General features: G+C 44.4%; 1 protein-coding gene across 1 annotated transcript in view; it reads left to right on the top strand.

Annotated features, from left to right (window-relative positions):
* The window catches only part of dock1 (dedicator of cytokinesis 1), an 800,130-nt gene that overhangs the window by 630,889 nt on the left and 151,518 nt on the right, over positions 1–17,723 (top strand). The window contains exons 34-37 of the mRNA XM_071394671.1: positions 1,840–1,925; positions 3,281–3,437; positions 3,677–3,717; positions 6,455–6,545. Coding sequence (XP_071250772.1) covers positions 1,840–1,925; positions 3,281–3,437; positions 3,677–3,717; positions 6,455–6,545 — 375 coding nt within the window. The remainder of the gene's footprint in view (positions 1–1,839; positions 1,926–3,280; positions 3,438–3,676; positions 3,718–6,454; positions 6,546–17,723) is intronic.

Below are 17,723 nucleotides of genomic sequence, written 5' to 3'. Positions count from 1 at the left end.
TCTCCCAGATCCTCCCAGCCAGTGTAGAAGTACAGGCTGTCTCCCAGATCCTCCCAGCCAGTGTAGAAGTACAGGCTGTCTCCCAGATCCTCCCAGCCAGTGTAGAAGTACAGGCTGTCTCCCAGATCCTCCCAGCCAGTGTAGAAGTACAGGCTGTCTCCCAAATCCTGCCAGCCAGTGTAGAAGTACAGGCTGTCTCCCAAATCCTCCCAGTCAGTGTAGAAGTACAGGCTGTCTCCCAAATCATGTTAGATTATGGAGTGAAGGGGAGCCCTGGTAATACAGTTAGTGTCAGACAGTCAGTCTGTTAGAGTTGGGAGTGAAGGGGAGCCCTGGTAATACAGTTAGTGTCAGACAGTCAGTCTGTTAGAGTTGGGAGTGAAGGGAGCCCTGGTAATACAGTTAGTGTCAGACAGTCAGGACCCGACTCTTTGGGAATGACTACATCCTCTTATATCCCCTCTACACTAAAATAGGATCAATTTCATTCACTGCATCCCAAATGGCACCCTATTCCCTATATAGTGCACTACTTTAGACCAGGACCTCTAGGGTAGTAGTGCACTACTTTAGACCAGGACCTCTAGGGTAGTAGTGCACTACTTCTGACCAGGCCCTATATGGAATAGTGCACTACTTTTGACCAGGAACCTGTAGTGCACTATATAGGGAATAGGGTGCCATTTGTGACGTATACCAATGGCTTTCTAGTCTGCAGTCTAAAACGTAGCAGAGAGAGAGAGAGAGTTGCCTTTCTTCCTCCAGAGCGAGACGTCTCCTCTCTTCCTCCAGAGCGTCTCCTCTCTTCCTCCAGAGAGTCTCCTCTCTTCCTCCAGAGCGTCTCCTCTCTTCCTCCAGAGCGTCTCCTCTCTTCCTCCAGAGAGTCTCCTCTCTTCCTCCAGAGAGTCTCCTCTCTTCCTCCAGAGCGAGACGTCTCTCCTGACTGACGCAGCAGCAGCAGCACATCAAACAGGCAGTTCACGTCGGAGCAAACGGTCCCACGATAAGTGGATGTGCCGGCTTACCTTCCTTCTGTCGTCTTTCTGAGAAGAAGAAGAGAGAGGGAGGAAGGAAGGGAACTAGAGGAGGTGCTTTCTGCTGTTGCCATGCTCCCCGCTCAGCTGGGAAGAAGGGAGGGAAAGAGAGAGAGAGAATATTAGAGGATGTGTCTTCCTGTCATGGCCTTGCTCCACTTGCTCCCTGCTCAGCCGTAGCCAATCACAGGCAGATAAAGAGAAGTTAGTGAGAGTCATCAGACTGATAATGAAGTGATTTAATATGAGCTCACAGTCCATCAGGCTGAAAGAGAGGTGATTAAACCAAGAGGAGAGGTCCTCTCAACGAGGAGAGAGAGAAGAGACAGGGAGGAGAGACAGGGAGGAGGAGAGAGAGGGATAGAGTGGGGGAACAGAGAGAGATAGAGTGGGTGGGAAAGAGAGGGATAGAGTGGGGGGAAAGAGAGGGAGAGGTTGGGAAAGAGAGGGATAGAGGTGGTAGAAAAGAAGGATAGAGTGGGGGGAAAGAGAGGGAGAGGTTGGGAAAGAGAGGGATAGAGGGGGGGAAAGAGAGGGAGAGGTTGGGAAAGAGAGGGATAGAGGTGGTAGAAAAGAAGGATAGAGTGGGGGGAAAGAGAGGGAGAGGTTGGGAAAGAGAGGGATAGAGGGGGGGAAAGAGAGAGAGAGAGAGAGGGGGGAGAGAGAGAAAGAAAGAGAAGCGAGGGAGGAGGAGAGGGTAAGAGGAGAGAGAGAGTGAGGGAGGCAGAAAGAGGGAGACAGGAGAGAGACTAATGAATAGAAAAATGATCTGTGCTGATTATGAATGGCTGCTTTCTAATTGCAGTTTGAGAATGAGATCATCACCAAACTGGATCACGAGGTGGAGGGGGGCAGAGGAGACGAGCAGTACAAAGTCCTCTTCCACAAGATGTGAGTGATTCTGTCTGTCATGTCTGCCTGTCTGCCTGTCTGCCTGTCTGCCTGTCTGCTTGTCTTGTCTTGTCTTGTCATGTCTTGTCTTGTCTTGTCTTGTCTTGTCTTGTCTTGTCTTGTCTTGTCTGCCTGCCTGCCTGCCTGCCTGCCTGCCTGTCTGTCTGTCTGTCTGTCTGTCTGTCTGTCTGTCTGTCTGTCTGCCTGCCTGCCTGCCTGCCTGCCTGCCTGCCTGTCCTCTCTCCTCGTCTCTCTCAATGTAATTGAAGGGCTGTATTGACATGGGAAACATATGTTTACATTGCCAAAGCAAGTGAAATAGATAATAAACCAAAGTGAGATGAACAGGGGAAACATTAGTTTAATATTACACTCACAAAGGTTTTAAAAGAATATAGACATTTCAAATGTGATATTATTGGCTATGTACAGTGTTGTAACAATGTGCAAGTAGTTGAAAGGTAAAATAAACAGATTGTATTAGGTTGTATTTACAATGTTGTTTGTGCTCCACTGGTTGCCCTGTTCTCATGGCAACGGGTCACAAACAGATATGAGAGTTTATTCATGTTTGATTTGTTTTTGAATTCTTTGTGGATCTGTGTGATCAGAGGGAAATATGTGTCTCTAATATGGTCATACATTGGGCAGGAGGTTAGGAAGTGCAGCTCAGTTTCCACCTCATTTTGTGGGCAGTGTGCACATAGCCTGTCTTCTCTTGAGAGCCATGTCTGCCTACGGTGGCCTTTCTCAATAGCAAGGCTATGCTCACTGAGTCTGTAAATAGTCAAAGCTTTCCTTAAGTTTGGGTCAGTCACAGTGGTCAGGTATTCTGCCACTGTGTACTCTCTGTTTAGGGCCAAATAGCATTCTAGTTGCTCTGTTTTTTTGTTAATTCTTTACAATGTGTCAAGTAATTATATTTTTGTAATTATCTTCTCTTTCTCCCCTCTCCCTCCCACCTCTCTCCCCCTCACCTCTCCCTCCTCTCTCCCCCTCACCTCTCCCTCCTCTCTCTCCCTCACCTCTCTCCCCTCTCTCTCTCTCCTCTCTCTCTCCCCCCTCTCTCCCTCACCACTCTCTCCCCTCTCTCTCTCCCCTCTCTCCCTCACCTCTCTCCCTCACCTCTCTCCCTCACTTCTCTCTCTCCCTCACCTCTCTCCCCTCTCTCTCTCTCCTCTCTCTCTCTCCCCTCTCTCCCTCACCACTCTCTCCCCTCTCTCTCTCCCCTCTCTCCCTCACCTCTCTCCCTCACCTCTCTCCCCTCTCTCCCTCACTTCTCTCTCTCCACTCTCTCCCCCTCTCTCTCTCTACCTCACCTCTCTCCCCTCTCTCTCCCTCACTTCTCTCCCCAGTCTGTTGGAACACTGCAGGAAACACAAGTACCTGTCTAAGAGTGGGGAGATCTTTGTGAGCCTGGTGGTTCGTCTGTTGGAGAGACTCCTGGACTACAGGACCATCATGCACGATGAGAACAAGGAGAACCGGATGAGCTGCACTGTCAACGTGCTGGTAGGAGAGACACTGTTCTATGTTCTGTTCAGATCCGTTGTGGACAGATGTCTGGCTGCGTCCCGCTGCGATGCCCAGCTTACCTGTCGTATTGTGATTGACAGTTGACTTTCCAACTGTTGGAAAGACATTTGAGATTTAAACACCAGCTGCATAACATTCATGGTTGGTATTGGTTAGCGATTTGTTGTCGCTATTTCACTGTCGTAGTTAAACCTTTTCAATGTTTTCATCCTCAGAACTTCTACAAGGAGATAGAGAGAGAGGAGATGTACATCAGGTAGGAAGATGTCTTCATCATCATCTTCCTCAACTACACTTTTCTGTTGTTCTATTGTACTCAGTCCCTCTGTGAAGTCAAGGTCAGGTGTTTTTGTACTCAGTCCCTCTGTGAAGTCAAGGTCAGGTGTTTTTGTACTCAGTGCCTCTGTGAAGTCAAGGTCAGGTGTTTTTGTACTCAGTCCCTCTGTGAAGTCAAGGTCAGGTGTTTTTGTACTCAGTCCCTCTGTGAAGTCGAGGCCAGGTGTTTTTGTACTCAGTCCCTCTGTGAAGTCAAGGCCAGGTGTTTTTGGGCTCAGTCCCTTTGTGAAGTCAAGGTCAGGTGTTTTTGGGCTCAGTCCCTCTGTGAAGTCAAGGCCAGGTGTTTTTTTACTCAGTGCCTCTGTGAAGTCAAGGCCAGGTGTTTTTGTACTCAGTCCCTCTGTGAAGTCAAGGCCAGGTGTTTTTGGGCTCAGTCCCTTTGTGAAGTCAAGGTCAGGTGTTTTTGTACTCAGTCCCTCTGTGAAGTCAAGGTCAGGTGTTTTTGTACTCAGTCCCTCTGTGAAGTCAAGGCCAGGTGTTTTTGTTCTCAGTCCCTCTGTGAAGTCAAGGTCAGGTGTTTTTGTACTCAGTCCCTCTGTGAAGTCAAGGCCAGGCGTTTTTGTACTCAGTCCCTCTGTGAAGTCAAGGCCAGGTGTTTTTGTACTCAGTCCCTCTGTGAGGTCAAGGTCAGGTGTTTTTGTACTCAGTCCCTCTGTGAGGTCAAGGTCAGGTGTTTTTGTACTCAGTCCCTCTGTGAAGTCAAGGCCAGGTGTTTTTGTTCTCAGTCCCTCTGTGAAGTCAAGGCCAGGTGTTTTTGTTCTCCGTCCCTCTGTGAAGTCAAGGTCAGGTGTTTTTGTACTCAGTCCCTCTGTGAAGTCAAGGCCAGGTGTTTTTGTTCTCAGTCCCTCTGTGAAGTCAAGGCCAGGTGTTTTTGTACTCAGTTCCTCTGTGAAGTCAAGGCCAGGTGTTTTTGTACTCAGTTCCTCTGTGAAGAGGTCAGCCCTAGCGGTCCGTCAGTCAGCCCCAGCGGTCCGTCAGTCAGCCCCAGCGGTCCGTCAGTCAGCCCCAGCGGTCCGTCAGTCAGCCCTAGCGGGTCGTCAGTCAGCCCCAGCGGTCCGTCAGTCAGCCCTAGCGTGTCGTCAGTCAGCCCTAGCGGTCTGTCAGTCAGCCCCAGCGGTCCGTCAGTCAGCCCTAGCGGGTCGTCAGTCAGCCCCAGCGGTCCATCAGTCTGCCCTAGCTGTCTGTCAGTCTGCCCTAGCTGTCTGTCAGTCTGCCCTAGTGGTCCGTCAGTCTGCCCTAGCGGTCCATCAGCCCTAGCGGTCCGTCAGTCTGCCCTAGCAGTCTGTCAGTCTGCCCTAGCGGTCCGTCAGTCTGCCCTAGCGGTCCATCAGCCCTAGCGGTCCGTCAGTCTGCCCTAGCTGTCTGTCAGTCTGCCCTAGCGGTCCGTCAGTCTGCCCTAGCGGTCCATCAGCCCTAGCGGTCCGTCAGTCTGCCCTAGCGGTCCATCAGCCCTAGCGGTCCGTCAGTCAGCCCCAGCGGCCCGTCAGTCAGCCCTAGCGGTCCATCAGCCCTAGCTGTGTGTCAGTCAGCCCTAGCAGTCCGTCAGTCAGCCCCAGCGGTCCGTCAGTCAGCCCCAGCGGTCCGTCAGTCAGCCCTTGCTGTCCGTCAGTCAGCCCTAGCGGTCCACCAGCCCTAGTGGTCCGTCAGTCTGCCCTAGCTGTCTGTCAGTCTGCCCTAGCGGTCCGTCAGTATGCCCTAGCGGTCCATCAGCCCTAGCGGTCCATCAGTCTGCCCTAGCGGTCCATCAGTCTGCCCTAGCAGTCCATGTTGCCGTCTAAAAAGCGTTTTCTGAGATAAAAGGAAAATGTCACCATGAACTGCATCAGTCCACATCCGGAATGGAACCCTATTCCCTATATAGTGCACTACTTTAGACCAGGGCCCACCCTATTCCCTATATAGTGCACTACTTTAGACCAGATGGCACCCTATTCCCTATATAGTGCACTACTTTGGACCAGGACCCACCCTAATCACAATATAGTGCACTACTATTGACCAGGACCGACCCTATTCCCTATATAGTGCACTACTGTTGACCAGGGCCCACCTTATGCCCTATATAGTGCACTACTTTAGACCAGGACCCACATAGGGCTCTGTTCAGCAGTAGTGCACTATGTAGTGACTAGGGGACATTTCAGACACAGTTGACTTGTCTCTGTCCGTGGTCACCATGGTGAAGTCATATTGAAGCCCACCAAGGTGTGTACAGTTGACTCATGTGTCCTCTGTCCGGACAGGTACCTGTACAAGCTGTGTGACCTCCACAAGGAGTGTACAGTTGACTCATGTGTCCTCTGTCCGGACAGGTACCTGTACAAGCTGTGTGACCTCCACAAGGAGTGTACAGTTGACTCATGTGTCCTCTGTCCGGACAGGTACCTGTACAAGCTGTGTGACCTCCACAAGGAGTGTACAGTTGACTCATGTGTCCTCTGTCCGGACAGGTACCTGTACAAGCTGTGTGACCTCCACAAGGAGTGTACAGTTGACTCATGTGTCCTCTGTCCGGACAGGTACCTGTACAAGCTGTGTGACCTCCACAAGGAGTGTACAGTTGACTCATGTGTCCTCTGTCCGGACAGGTACCTGTACAAGCTGTGTGACCTCCACAAGGAGTGTACAGTTGACTCATGTGTCCTCTGTCCGGACAGGTACCTGTACAAGCTGTGTGACCTCCACAAGGAGTGTGACAACTACACTGAAGCTGCCTACACACTGCTGCTGCACGCTAAGCTGCTCAAGGTATTCACACACACACACACACACACACACACACACACACACACACACACACACACACACACACACACACACACACACACACACACACACACACACACGCATACACACACACACACACACACACACACACACACACACACACACACACACTCACACTCACACAAACACTCTCTCACTATCTTTCTCCCTCTCTCCCTCTCTTTCCTTCTATCTCTCTCTCTCTCTCTCTCTCCCTCTGTGTATCTCCCTCTTTCCTTCTATCTATCTCTCTCCCTCCCTCTCTCTCTCTCCTTCTCTTTCCTTATATCTCCCTCTCTCTCTCTCTTTCCTTCTATCTCTCTCTCTCTCTCCCTCTGTCTATCTCTCTCTCCCTATTTCCTTCTATCTCTCCCTCTCCCTCCCCCTCTCTCTCTATATGAATTGATAGTGTGAAATGTGTGTGTTTTAGCGTCTGTTGAATAGCAGCAGTTGTAGAGGACAAACCCCCAGTAAGCTGTGATCATATAGATGGCTCTTAACCTTGCAGTAGCAGAGGTGTAACCGTGAATATCAATGTGTTGTGGAACAGGATCTGGATAGCAGCCATACTTCCAACCCTGTTTTAATCCTCCCTCTGTCAGGACAGGACTGATGAGAGAGGAGAAGAATGGAGAGAGAGGAGGAGGATAGTGAGAGGAGGGAGGGAGGGAGGTAGGGAGAGAGGGAGAGAGGGAGAGCTGAAGAGAGTAGAATAATGGAGAGGGTAGTGAGAGGAGAGCGGGAGAGATGGAGGAAGAGGAGAAAAGGGAGAGAAAGGGGGAGGAGAGGAATGGAGAGAGAGAAAAGAGGGGAGGATAATAATAGGGTGAGAGGAGAGACAGAGAGAGAGAGAAAGGAGGGGAGGAGAGACAGAGAGAGAACATTAAAGAGTTGGAGGGTTTCTTCACCTTGTTACAGAGAATGAATGGCAGAAAGAAGAGAGGAAAAGAGCCCTGTCCCCTTTGTCCCCTGTCCCCCTATCCCCTCTTTATGACAAGGACTGAACTTCTCAGTGTCCCCTGTCCCCTCTGTCCCCTCTTTATGACAAGGACTGAACTTCTCAGTGTCCCCTGTCCCCTCTGTCCCCTGTCCCCTCTGTCCTTTGTCCCCTGTCCCCTCTTTATGACAATGACTGCTTTATTTGTATTGCTTTTAAATCTTTTAAATGATTTTTTCAATCTTATTAACACTTTGTTCTAGCTAGCTATTTGTGTAGGTAGCTATCAAGTAAACACAATGATATAGTCACTAGTAGTGACATCCTTGCCTACATACTAAAGAGAGAGAAGAAGATAACGTAATCTACCACGGTTACTAGTGGTGATGTACAATATTATTCTACCATGGTTACTAGTGTGTGATAGTGACGTACAATATTATTCTACCATGGTTACTAGTGTGTGATAGTGATGTACAGTATTATTCTACCATGGTTACTAGTGTGTTGTAGTGATGTACAGTATTATTCTACCATGGTTACTAGTGTGTGATAGTGACGTACAATATTATTCTACCATGGTTACTAGTGTGTGATAGTGATGTACAGTATTATTCTACCATGGTTACTAGTGTGTTGTAGTGATGTACAGTATTATTCTACCATGGTTACTAGTGTGTTGTAGTGATGTACAGTATTATTCTACCATGGTTACTAGTGTGTTGTAGTGATGTACAGTATTATTCTACCATGGTTACTAGTGTGTTGTAGTGACGTACAGTATTATTCTACCATGGTTACTAGTGTGTTGTAGTGACGTACAGTATTATTCTACCATGGTTACTAGTGTGTTGTAGTGATGTACAATATTATTCTACCATGGTTACTAGTGTGTTATAGTGACGTACAGTATTATTCTACCATGGTTACTAGTGTGTTATAGTGATGTACAGTATTATTCTACCATGGTTACTAGTGTGTTGTAGTGACGTACAGTATTATTCTACCATGGTTACTAGTGTGTTGTAGTGATGTACAGTATTATTCTACCATGGTTACTAGTGTGTTGTAGTGATGTACAGTATTATTCTACCATGGTTACTAGTGTGTTGTAGTGATGTACAGTATTATTCTACCATGGTTACTAGTGTGTGATAGTGATGTACAGTATTATTCTACCATGGTTACTAGTGTGTTGTAGTGACGTACAGTATTATTCTACCATGGTTACTAGTGTGTGATAGTGATGTACAATATTATTCTACCATGGTTACTAGTGTGTGATAGTGACGTACAGTATTATTCTACCATGGTTACTAGTGTGTTGTAGTGATGTACAGTATTATTCTACCATGGTTACTAGTGTGTGATAGTGATGTACAGTATTATTCTACCATGGTTACTAGTGTTTGATAGTGATGTACAGTATTATTCTACCATGGTTACTAGTGTGTTGTAGTGATGTACAGTATTATTCTACCATGGTTACTAGTGTGTTGTAGTGATGTACAGTATTATTCTACCACGGTTACTAGTGTGTGATAGTGACGTACAGTATTATTCTACCATGGTTACTAGTGTGTTATAGTGACGTACAGTATTATTCTACCATGGTTACTAGTGTGTTGTAGTGATGTACAGTATTATTCTACCATGGTTACTAGTGTGTGATAGTGATGTACAATATTATTCTACCATGGTTACTAGTGTGTGATAGTGATGTACAGTATTATTCTACCATGGTTACTAGTGTGTTATAGTGACGTACAGTATTATTCTACCATGGTTACTAGTGTGTTGTAGTGACGTACAGTATTATTCTACCATGGTTACTAGTGTGTGATAGTGACGTACAGTATTATTCTACCATGGTTACTAGTGTGTTATAGTGACGTACAGTATTATTCTACCATGGTTACTAGTGTGTGATAGTGATGTACAGTATTATTCTACCATGGTTACTAGTGTGTTATAGTGACGTACAGTATTATTCTACCATGGTTACTAGTGTGTGATAGTGATGTACAGTATTATTCTACCATGGTTACTAGTGTGTGATAGTGACGTACAGTATTATTCTACCATGGTTACTAGTGTGTGATAGTGATGTACAGTATTATTCTACCATGGTTACTAGTGTGTGATAGTGATGTACAGTATTATTCTACCATGGTTACTAGTGTGTTGTAGTGATGTACAGTATTATTCTACCATGGTTACTAGTGTTTGATAGTGATGTACAATATTATTCTACCATGGTTACTAGTATGTGATAGTGATGTACAGTATTATTCTACCATGGTTACTAGTGTGTGATAGTGATGTACAGTATTATTCTACCATGGTTACTAGTGTGTGATAGTGACGTACAGTATTATTCTACCATGGTTACTAGTGTGTGATAGTGATGTACAGTATTATTCTACCATGGTTACTAGTGTGTGATAGTGATGTACAGTATTATTCTACCATGGTTACTAGTTTGTTGTAGTGATGTACAATATTATTCTACCATGGTTACTAGTGTGTTATAGTGATTTACAGTATTATTCTACCATGGTTACTAGTGTTTGATAGTGATGTACAGTATTATTCTACCATGGTTACTAGTGTGTGATAGTGATGTACAGTATTATTCTACCATGGTTACTAGTGTGTGATAGTGATGTACAATATTATTCTACCATGGTTACTAGTGTGTTGTAGTGATGTACAATATTATTCTACCATGGTTACTAGTGTGTGATAGTGATGTACAATATTATTCTACCATGGTTACTAGTGTGTGATAGTGAGGTACAGTATTATTCTACCATGGTTACTAGTGTGTTGTAGTGATGTACAGTATTATTCTACCATGGTTACTAGTGTGTGATAGTGACGTACAATATTATTCTACCATGGTTACTAGTGTGTTGTAGTGATGTACAGTATTATTCTACCATGGTTACTAGTGTGTGATAGTGGCGTACAGTATTATTCTACCATGGTTACTAGTGTGTGATAGTGACGTACAGTATTATTCTACCATGGTTACTAGTGTGTTGTAGTGATGTACAGTATTATTCTACCATGGTTACTAGTGTGGTATAGTGATGTACAGTATTATTCTACCATGGTTACTAGTGTGTTGTAGTGCTGTACAGTATTATTCTACCATGGTTACTAGTGTTTGATAGTGATGTACAGTATTATTCTACCATGGTTACTAGTGTGTGATAGTGATGTACAGTATTATTCTACCATGGTTACTAGTGTGTGATAGTGATGTACAATATTATTCTACCATGGTTACTAGTGTGTTGTAGTGATGTACAATATTATTCTACCATGGTTACTAGTGTGTGATAGTGATGTACAATATTATTCTACCATGGTTACTAGTGTGTGATAGTGACGTACAGTATTATTCTACCATGGTTACTAGTGTGTTGTAGTGATGTACAGTATTATTCTACCATGGTTACTAGTGTGTGATAGTGTCGTACAATATTATTCTACCATGGTTACTAGTGTGTTGTAGTGATGTACAGTATTATTCTACCATGGTTACTAGTGTGTGATAGTGACGTACAGTATTATTCTACCATGGTTACTAGTGTGTGATAGTGACGTACAGTATTATTCTACCATGGTTACTAGTGTGTGATAGTGACGTACAGTATTATTCTACCATGGTTACTAGTGTGTTGTAGTGATGTACAGTATTATTCTACCATGGTTACTAGTGTGGTATAGTGATGTACAGTATTATTCTACCATGGTTACTAGTGTGTTGTAGTGACGTACAGTATTATTCTACCATGGTTACTAGTGTGTTGTAGTGATGTACAGTATTATTCTACCATGGTTACTAGTGTGTTGTAGTGATGTACAGTATTATTCTACCATGGTTACTAGTGTGTGATAGTGACGTACAGTATTATTCTACCATGGTTACTAGTGTTATAGTGGTGTACAATATTATTCTACCATGGTTGCTAGTGGTATAGTGGTGTACAATATTATTCTACCATGGTTACTAGTGTGTTATAGTGATGTACAATATTATTCTACCATGGTTACTAGTGTGTGATAGTGACGTACAATATTATTCTACCATGGTTACTAGTGTGTGATAGTGATGTACAGTATTATTCTACCATGGTTACTAGTGTGTGATAGTGATGTACAGTATTATTCTACCATGGTTACTAGTGTGTTATAGTGATGTACAATACTATTCTACCATGGTTACTAGTGTGTTGTAGTGATGTACAGTATTATTCTACCATGGTTACTAGTGTGTTGTAGTGATGTACAGTATTATTCTACCATGGTTACTAGTGTGTGATAGTGATGTACAGTATTATTCTACCATGGTTACTAGTGTGTGATAGTGATGTACAGTATTATTCTACCATGGTTACTAGTGTGTGATAGCGATGTACAGTATTATTCTACCATGGTTACTAGTGTGTTGTAGTGATGTACAGTATTATTCTACCATGGTTACTAGTGTGTTATAGTGATGTACAATATTATTCTACCATGGTTACTAGTGTGTTATAGTGATGTACAGTATTATTCTACCATGGTTACTAGTGTGTTGTAGTGATGTACAGTATTATTCTACCATGGTTACTAGTGTGTTGTAGTGATGTACAGTATTATTCTACCATGGTTACTAGTGTGTGATAGTGATGTACAGTATTATTCTACCATGGTTACTAGTGTGTTGTAGTGATGTACAGTATTATTCTACCATGGTTACTAGTGTATGATAGTGATGTACAGTATTATTCTACCATGGTTACTAGTGTGTTATATTGATGTACAGTATTATTCTACCATGGTTACTAGTGTGTTGTAGTGATGTACAGTATTATTCTACCATGGTTACTAGTGGTATAGTGATGTACAGTATTATTCTACCATGGTTACTAGTGTGTTGTAGTGATGTACAATATTATTATACCATGGTTACTAGTGTGTTGTAGTGATGTACAGTATTATTCTACCATGGTTACTAGTGTGTGATAGTGATGTACAGTATTATTCTACCATGGTTACTAGTGTGTTATAGTGATGTACAGTATTATTCTACCATGGTTACTAGTGTGTTATAGTGATGTACAGTATTATTCTACCATGGTTACTAGTGTGTTATAGTGATGTACAGTATTATTCTACCATGGTTACTAGTGTGTTATAGTGATGTACAGTATTATTCTACCATGGTTACTAGTGTGTTATAGTGATGTACAGTATTATTCTACCATAGTTACTAGTGTGTTATAGTGATGTACAGTATTATTCTACCATGGTTACTACTGTGCTATAGTGATGTACAGTATTATTCTACCATGGTTACTAGTGTGTTATAGTGATGTACAGTATTATTCTACCATGGTTACTAGTGTGTTATAGTGATGTACAGTATTATTCTACCATGGTTACTAGTGTGTTATAGTGATGTACAATATTATTCTACCATGGTTACTAGTGTGTTATAGTGATGTACAGTATTATTCTACCATGGTTACTAGTGTGTGATAGTGACGTATAGTATTATTCTACCATGGTTACTAGTGTTGTAGTGATGTACAATATTATTCTACCATGGTTACTAGTGTGTTATAGTGATGTACAGTATTATTCTACCATGGTTACTAGTGTGTTATAGTGATGTACAGTATTATTCTACCATGGTTACTAGTGTGTTATAGTGATGTACAGTATTATTCTACCATGGTTACTAGTGTGTTGTAGTGATGTACAGTATTATTCTACCATGGTTACTAGTGTGTGATAGTGATGTACAGTATTATTCTACCATGGTTACTAGTGTGTGATAGTGATGTACAGTATTATTCTACCATGGTTACTAGTGTTGTAGTGATGTACAGTATTATTCTACCATGGTTACTAGTGTGTGATAGTGATGTACAGTATTATTCTACCATGGTTACTAGTGTGTTGTAGTGATGTACAGTATTATTCTACCATGGTTACTAGTGTGTGATAGTGATGTACAGTATTATTCTACCATGGTTACTTGTGTGTGATAGTGATGTACAGTATTATTCTACCATGGTTACTAGTGTGTTGTAGTGATGTACAGTATTATTCTACCATGGTTACTAGTGTGTGATAGTGACGTACAGTATTATTCTACCATGGTTACTAGTGTGTGATAGTGATGTACAGTATTATTTTACCATGGTTACTAGTGTGTTATAGTGATGTACAGTATTATTCTACCATGGTTACTAGTGTGTGATAGTGATGTACAATATTATTCTACCATGGTTACTAGTGTGTTGTAGTGATGTACAATATTAAACTACCATGGTTACTAGTGTGTGATAGTGATGTACAATATTATTCTACCATGGTTACTAGTGTGTGATAGTGACGTACAGTATTATTCTACCATGGTTACTAGTGTGTGATATTAACCATGGAAGTGATCGTCACCATGGAAAGGAAGCCACGGTCCTGATAGAAAAGCTCGTCGCCAAATCCCAAAACAGGATCAAGACTTTATCCTGCTATTGCCAATGGAACGAGGTCCGGTTCCGTTTTGGGTTTTGAGGCCGTCTCTAAGCTACAGTACCGTCAAGTTGGAGAGCCGTTGCTTTTCTTCCGCAGTGTACCGTACATGTAAATGTGGAGGTCACGTCATTTCAACAGACGGTGCCAGCTTTGCTATGTAAATATTGGCTGCGTCCCATACGGCACCCTATTCCCTATATAGTGCACTACTTTTTTTAACCAGGGCCCATTGCTAAAAGTAGTGCACTATATAGGGAATAGGGTGCCGTTTGGGACGGCCCCTCCTACCTAATTCGATTTTACCTGGAGATCGTTGCGTTCTCTGTTGTTCAACAACAACATGGAATGTCAGTTACGTTACCGTGGCAATGAATCAGTTGTGACAGGACCTTAGTAGGGTTACCGAGGCTGGGACCAGGGAGCCAATAGGATCGCTGCATTCTAGCCTGTTAGCCAGCCTCGTCCAGCCACTCACGACGTTAATTATGAGAGCGGTTAGAGAGACTGGAGGAGTGTGTGGTCAGCAGAAATATTCCACCTCTTTAATCTTCTGTTGTTCCTTTCGGTTGTTCCGTCTCCCTGTTGTTTACAGAATGAAGCACAACGTGTGTTGAATAATATGGTTTTATCACTGCATAAATCAATATCTGATGTGTTAATGTAGCTTTTACATAAGTTATGTCTCTCTCTCCTCCTCCTCTCCCCTCCTCTCCGTCTCCCTCCTCCTCCTCTCCTCCTCCCTCCTCTCCTCTCCTCTCCTCCTCTCTTTTCCTCTCTTCCCCTCCTCCTCTCTTTTCCTCTCCTCTTCCCTCCTCTCCTCCCTCCTCCTCTTCTCCTCATCCCTCTCTTTTCCTCTCCTCATCCCTCCCCCTCCTCTCCTCTCCCCTCCTCTCCGTCTCTCTCCTCCTCTCCTCCTCTCTTTTCCTCTCCTCCTCCCTCCTCTCCTCCCTCCTCCTCCTCTCCTCATCCCTCTCTTTTCCTCTCCTCATCCCTCCCCCTCCTCTCCCCTCCTCTCCATCTCCCTCCTCCCTCCTCTCCTCCTCTCCTCTCCTCCTCTCTTTTCCTCTCCTCATCTCCTCCTCTCTTTTCCTCCCCTCCTCCTCCCTCATCTCCTCTCTTTTCCTCTCCTCTGCTCTTTTCCTCTCCTCCTCCCTCTCCCCCTCCCTCTCCTCCCCTCCTCCTTCTCCTCCTCCCTCTCCTCCTCTCTTTTCCTCGCCTCTTCCCTCTCCTCCCCTCCTCCCCCTCCTCCCTCTCCTCCTCTCTTTTCCTCTCCTCTTCCCTCTCCTCCCCTCCTCCTTCTCCTCCTCTCTTTTCCTCTCCTCCCTCATCTCCTCTCTTTTCCTCTCCTCTGCTCTTTTCCTCTCCTCCTCCCTCTCCCCCTCCCTCTCCTCCCCTCCTCCTCTCTCCTCCTCCCTCCTCCCTCTCCTCCTTTCTTTTCCTCTCCTCCTCTCTTTTCCTCTCCTCCTCCCTCTCCTCCCCTCCTCCCTCCTCCCTCTCCTCCTCTCTTTTCCTCTCCTCCTCCCTCTCCTCCTCCCTCTCCTCCCCTCCTCCTTCTCCTCCTCTCTTCCCTCATCCCTCTCCCCCTCTCTTTGCCTCTCCTCTTCCCTCTCCTCCTCTCCTCCCTGGTTTTATCACTGTATAAATCAATATCTGATGTGTTAATGTAGCTTTTACATAAGTTATGTCTCTCTCCTCCTCTCCTCCTTTCCTCCTGCCTCCTCTCCTCCTCTCTTTTCCTCTCCTCCTCTCCTCTCTTTTCCTCCTCCTCCCCTCCTCTCTTTTCCTCTCCTCTCTTTTCCTCTCCTCCTCTCCTCTCTTTTCCTCTACTCCTGCCTCCTCTCCTCCTCTCTTTTCCTCTCCTCCTATCCTCTCTTTTCCTCCTTCTCCCCTCCTCTCTTTTCCTCTCCTCTCTTTTCCTCTCCTCCTCTCCTCTCTTTTCCTCCTCCTCCCTCCTCCCTCCTCTCCTCCTCCCTTCTCCCCTCCTCTCTTTTCCTCTCCTCTCTTTTCCTCTCCTCCTCTCCTCTCTTTTCCTCCTCCTCCCTCCTCCCTCCTCTCCTCCTCCCTCCTCTCTTTTCCTCTCCTCCTGCCTCCTCTCCTCCTCTCTTTTCCTCTCCTCCTTTCCTCCTGCCTCCTCTCCTCTCTTTTCCTCCTCCTCCCTCCTCCCTCCTCTCCTCCTCCCTCATCTCCTCCTCTATTTTCCTCTCCTCCTCCCTCATCTCCTCCTCTATTTTCCTCTCCTCCTCCCTCCTCTCCTCCTCCCTCCTCCCTCCTCTCCTCCTCCCTCCTCTCCTCCTCTCCTCCTCTCCACTGTAGATCAATGTTTAGCTCTATTTGAGGAATCTAATTCTGATAGTCTGATGATAGAGTATACTGCTCAACTACAGTTAATATTATACTTTACAGGGTCTGTTCTATAGTAGTATAGAGGTAACCTGATCTGTGTCTACAGGGTCTGTTCTATAGAGGTAACCTGATCTGTGTCTACAGGGTCTGTTCTATAGAGGTAACATGATCTGTGTCTACAGGGTCTGTTCTATAGTAGTATAGAGGTAACATGATCTGTGTCTACAGGGTCTGTTCTATAGTAGTATAGAGGTAACATGATCTGTGTCTACAGGGTCTGTTCTATAGTAGTATAGAGGTAACATGATCTGTGTTTACAGGGTCTGTTCTATAGAGGTAACATGATCTGTGTCTACAGGGTCTGTTCTATAGTAGTATAGAGGTAACATGATCTGTGTATACAGGGTCTGTTCTATAGTAGTATAGAGGTAACATGATCTGTGTCTACAGGGTCTGTTCTATAGTAGTATAGAGGTAACATGATCTGTGTTTACAGGGTCTGTTCTATAGTAGTATAGAGGTAACATGATCTGTGTTTACAGGGTCTGTTCTATAGTAGTATAGAGGTAACATGATCTGTGTCTACAGGGTCTGTTCTATAGTAGTATAGAGGTAACCTGATCTGTGTCTACAGGGTCTGTTCTATAGAGGTAACATGATCTGTGTCTACAGGGTCTGTTCTATAGTAGTATAGAGGTAACATGATCTGTGTTTACAGGGTCTGTTCTATAGTAGTATAGAGGTAACATGATCTGTGTCTACAGGGTCTGTTCTATAGAGGTAACATGATCTGTGTTTACAGGGTCTGTTCTATAGTAGTATAGAGGTAACATGATCTGTGTCTACAGGGTCTGTTCTATAGTAGTATAGAGGTAACATGATCTGTGTCTACAGGGTCTGTTCTATAGTAGTATAGAGGTAACATGATCTGTGTATACAGGGTCTGTTCTATAGTAGTATAGAGGTAACATGATCTGTGTCTACAGGGTCTGTTCTATAGTAGTATAGAGGTAACATGATCTGTGTCTACAGGGTCTGTTCTATAGTAGTATAGAGGTAACATGATCTGTGTCTACAGGGTCTGTTCTATAGAGGTAACATGATCTGTGTCTACAGGGTCTGTTCTATAGAGGTAACATGATCTGTGTCTACAGGGTCTGTTCTATAGTAGTATAGAGGTAACATGATCTGTGTCTACAGGGTCTGTTCTATAGTAGTATAGAGGTAACATGATCTGTATCTACAGGGTCTGTTCTATAGAGGTAACATGATCTGTGTCTACAGGGTCTGTTCTATAGAGGTAACATGATCTGTGTCTACAGGGTCTGTTCTATAGAGGTAAC

The sequence above is a fragment of the Salvelinus alpinus genome, chromosome 3, assembly GCF_045679555.1.
Source record: "Salvelinus alpinus chromosome 3, SLU_Salpinus.1, whole genome shotgun sequence".
Taxonomy (NCBI): domain Eukaryota; kingdom Metazoa; phylum Chordata; class Actinopteri; order Salmoniformes; family Salmonidae; genus Salvelinus; species Salvelinus alpinus.
The sequence above is the reverse complement of the archived record's forward strand: the minus strand, read 5'-3'. Positions and strand labels throughout refer to the sequence as shown.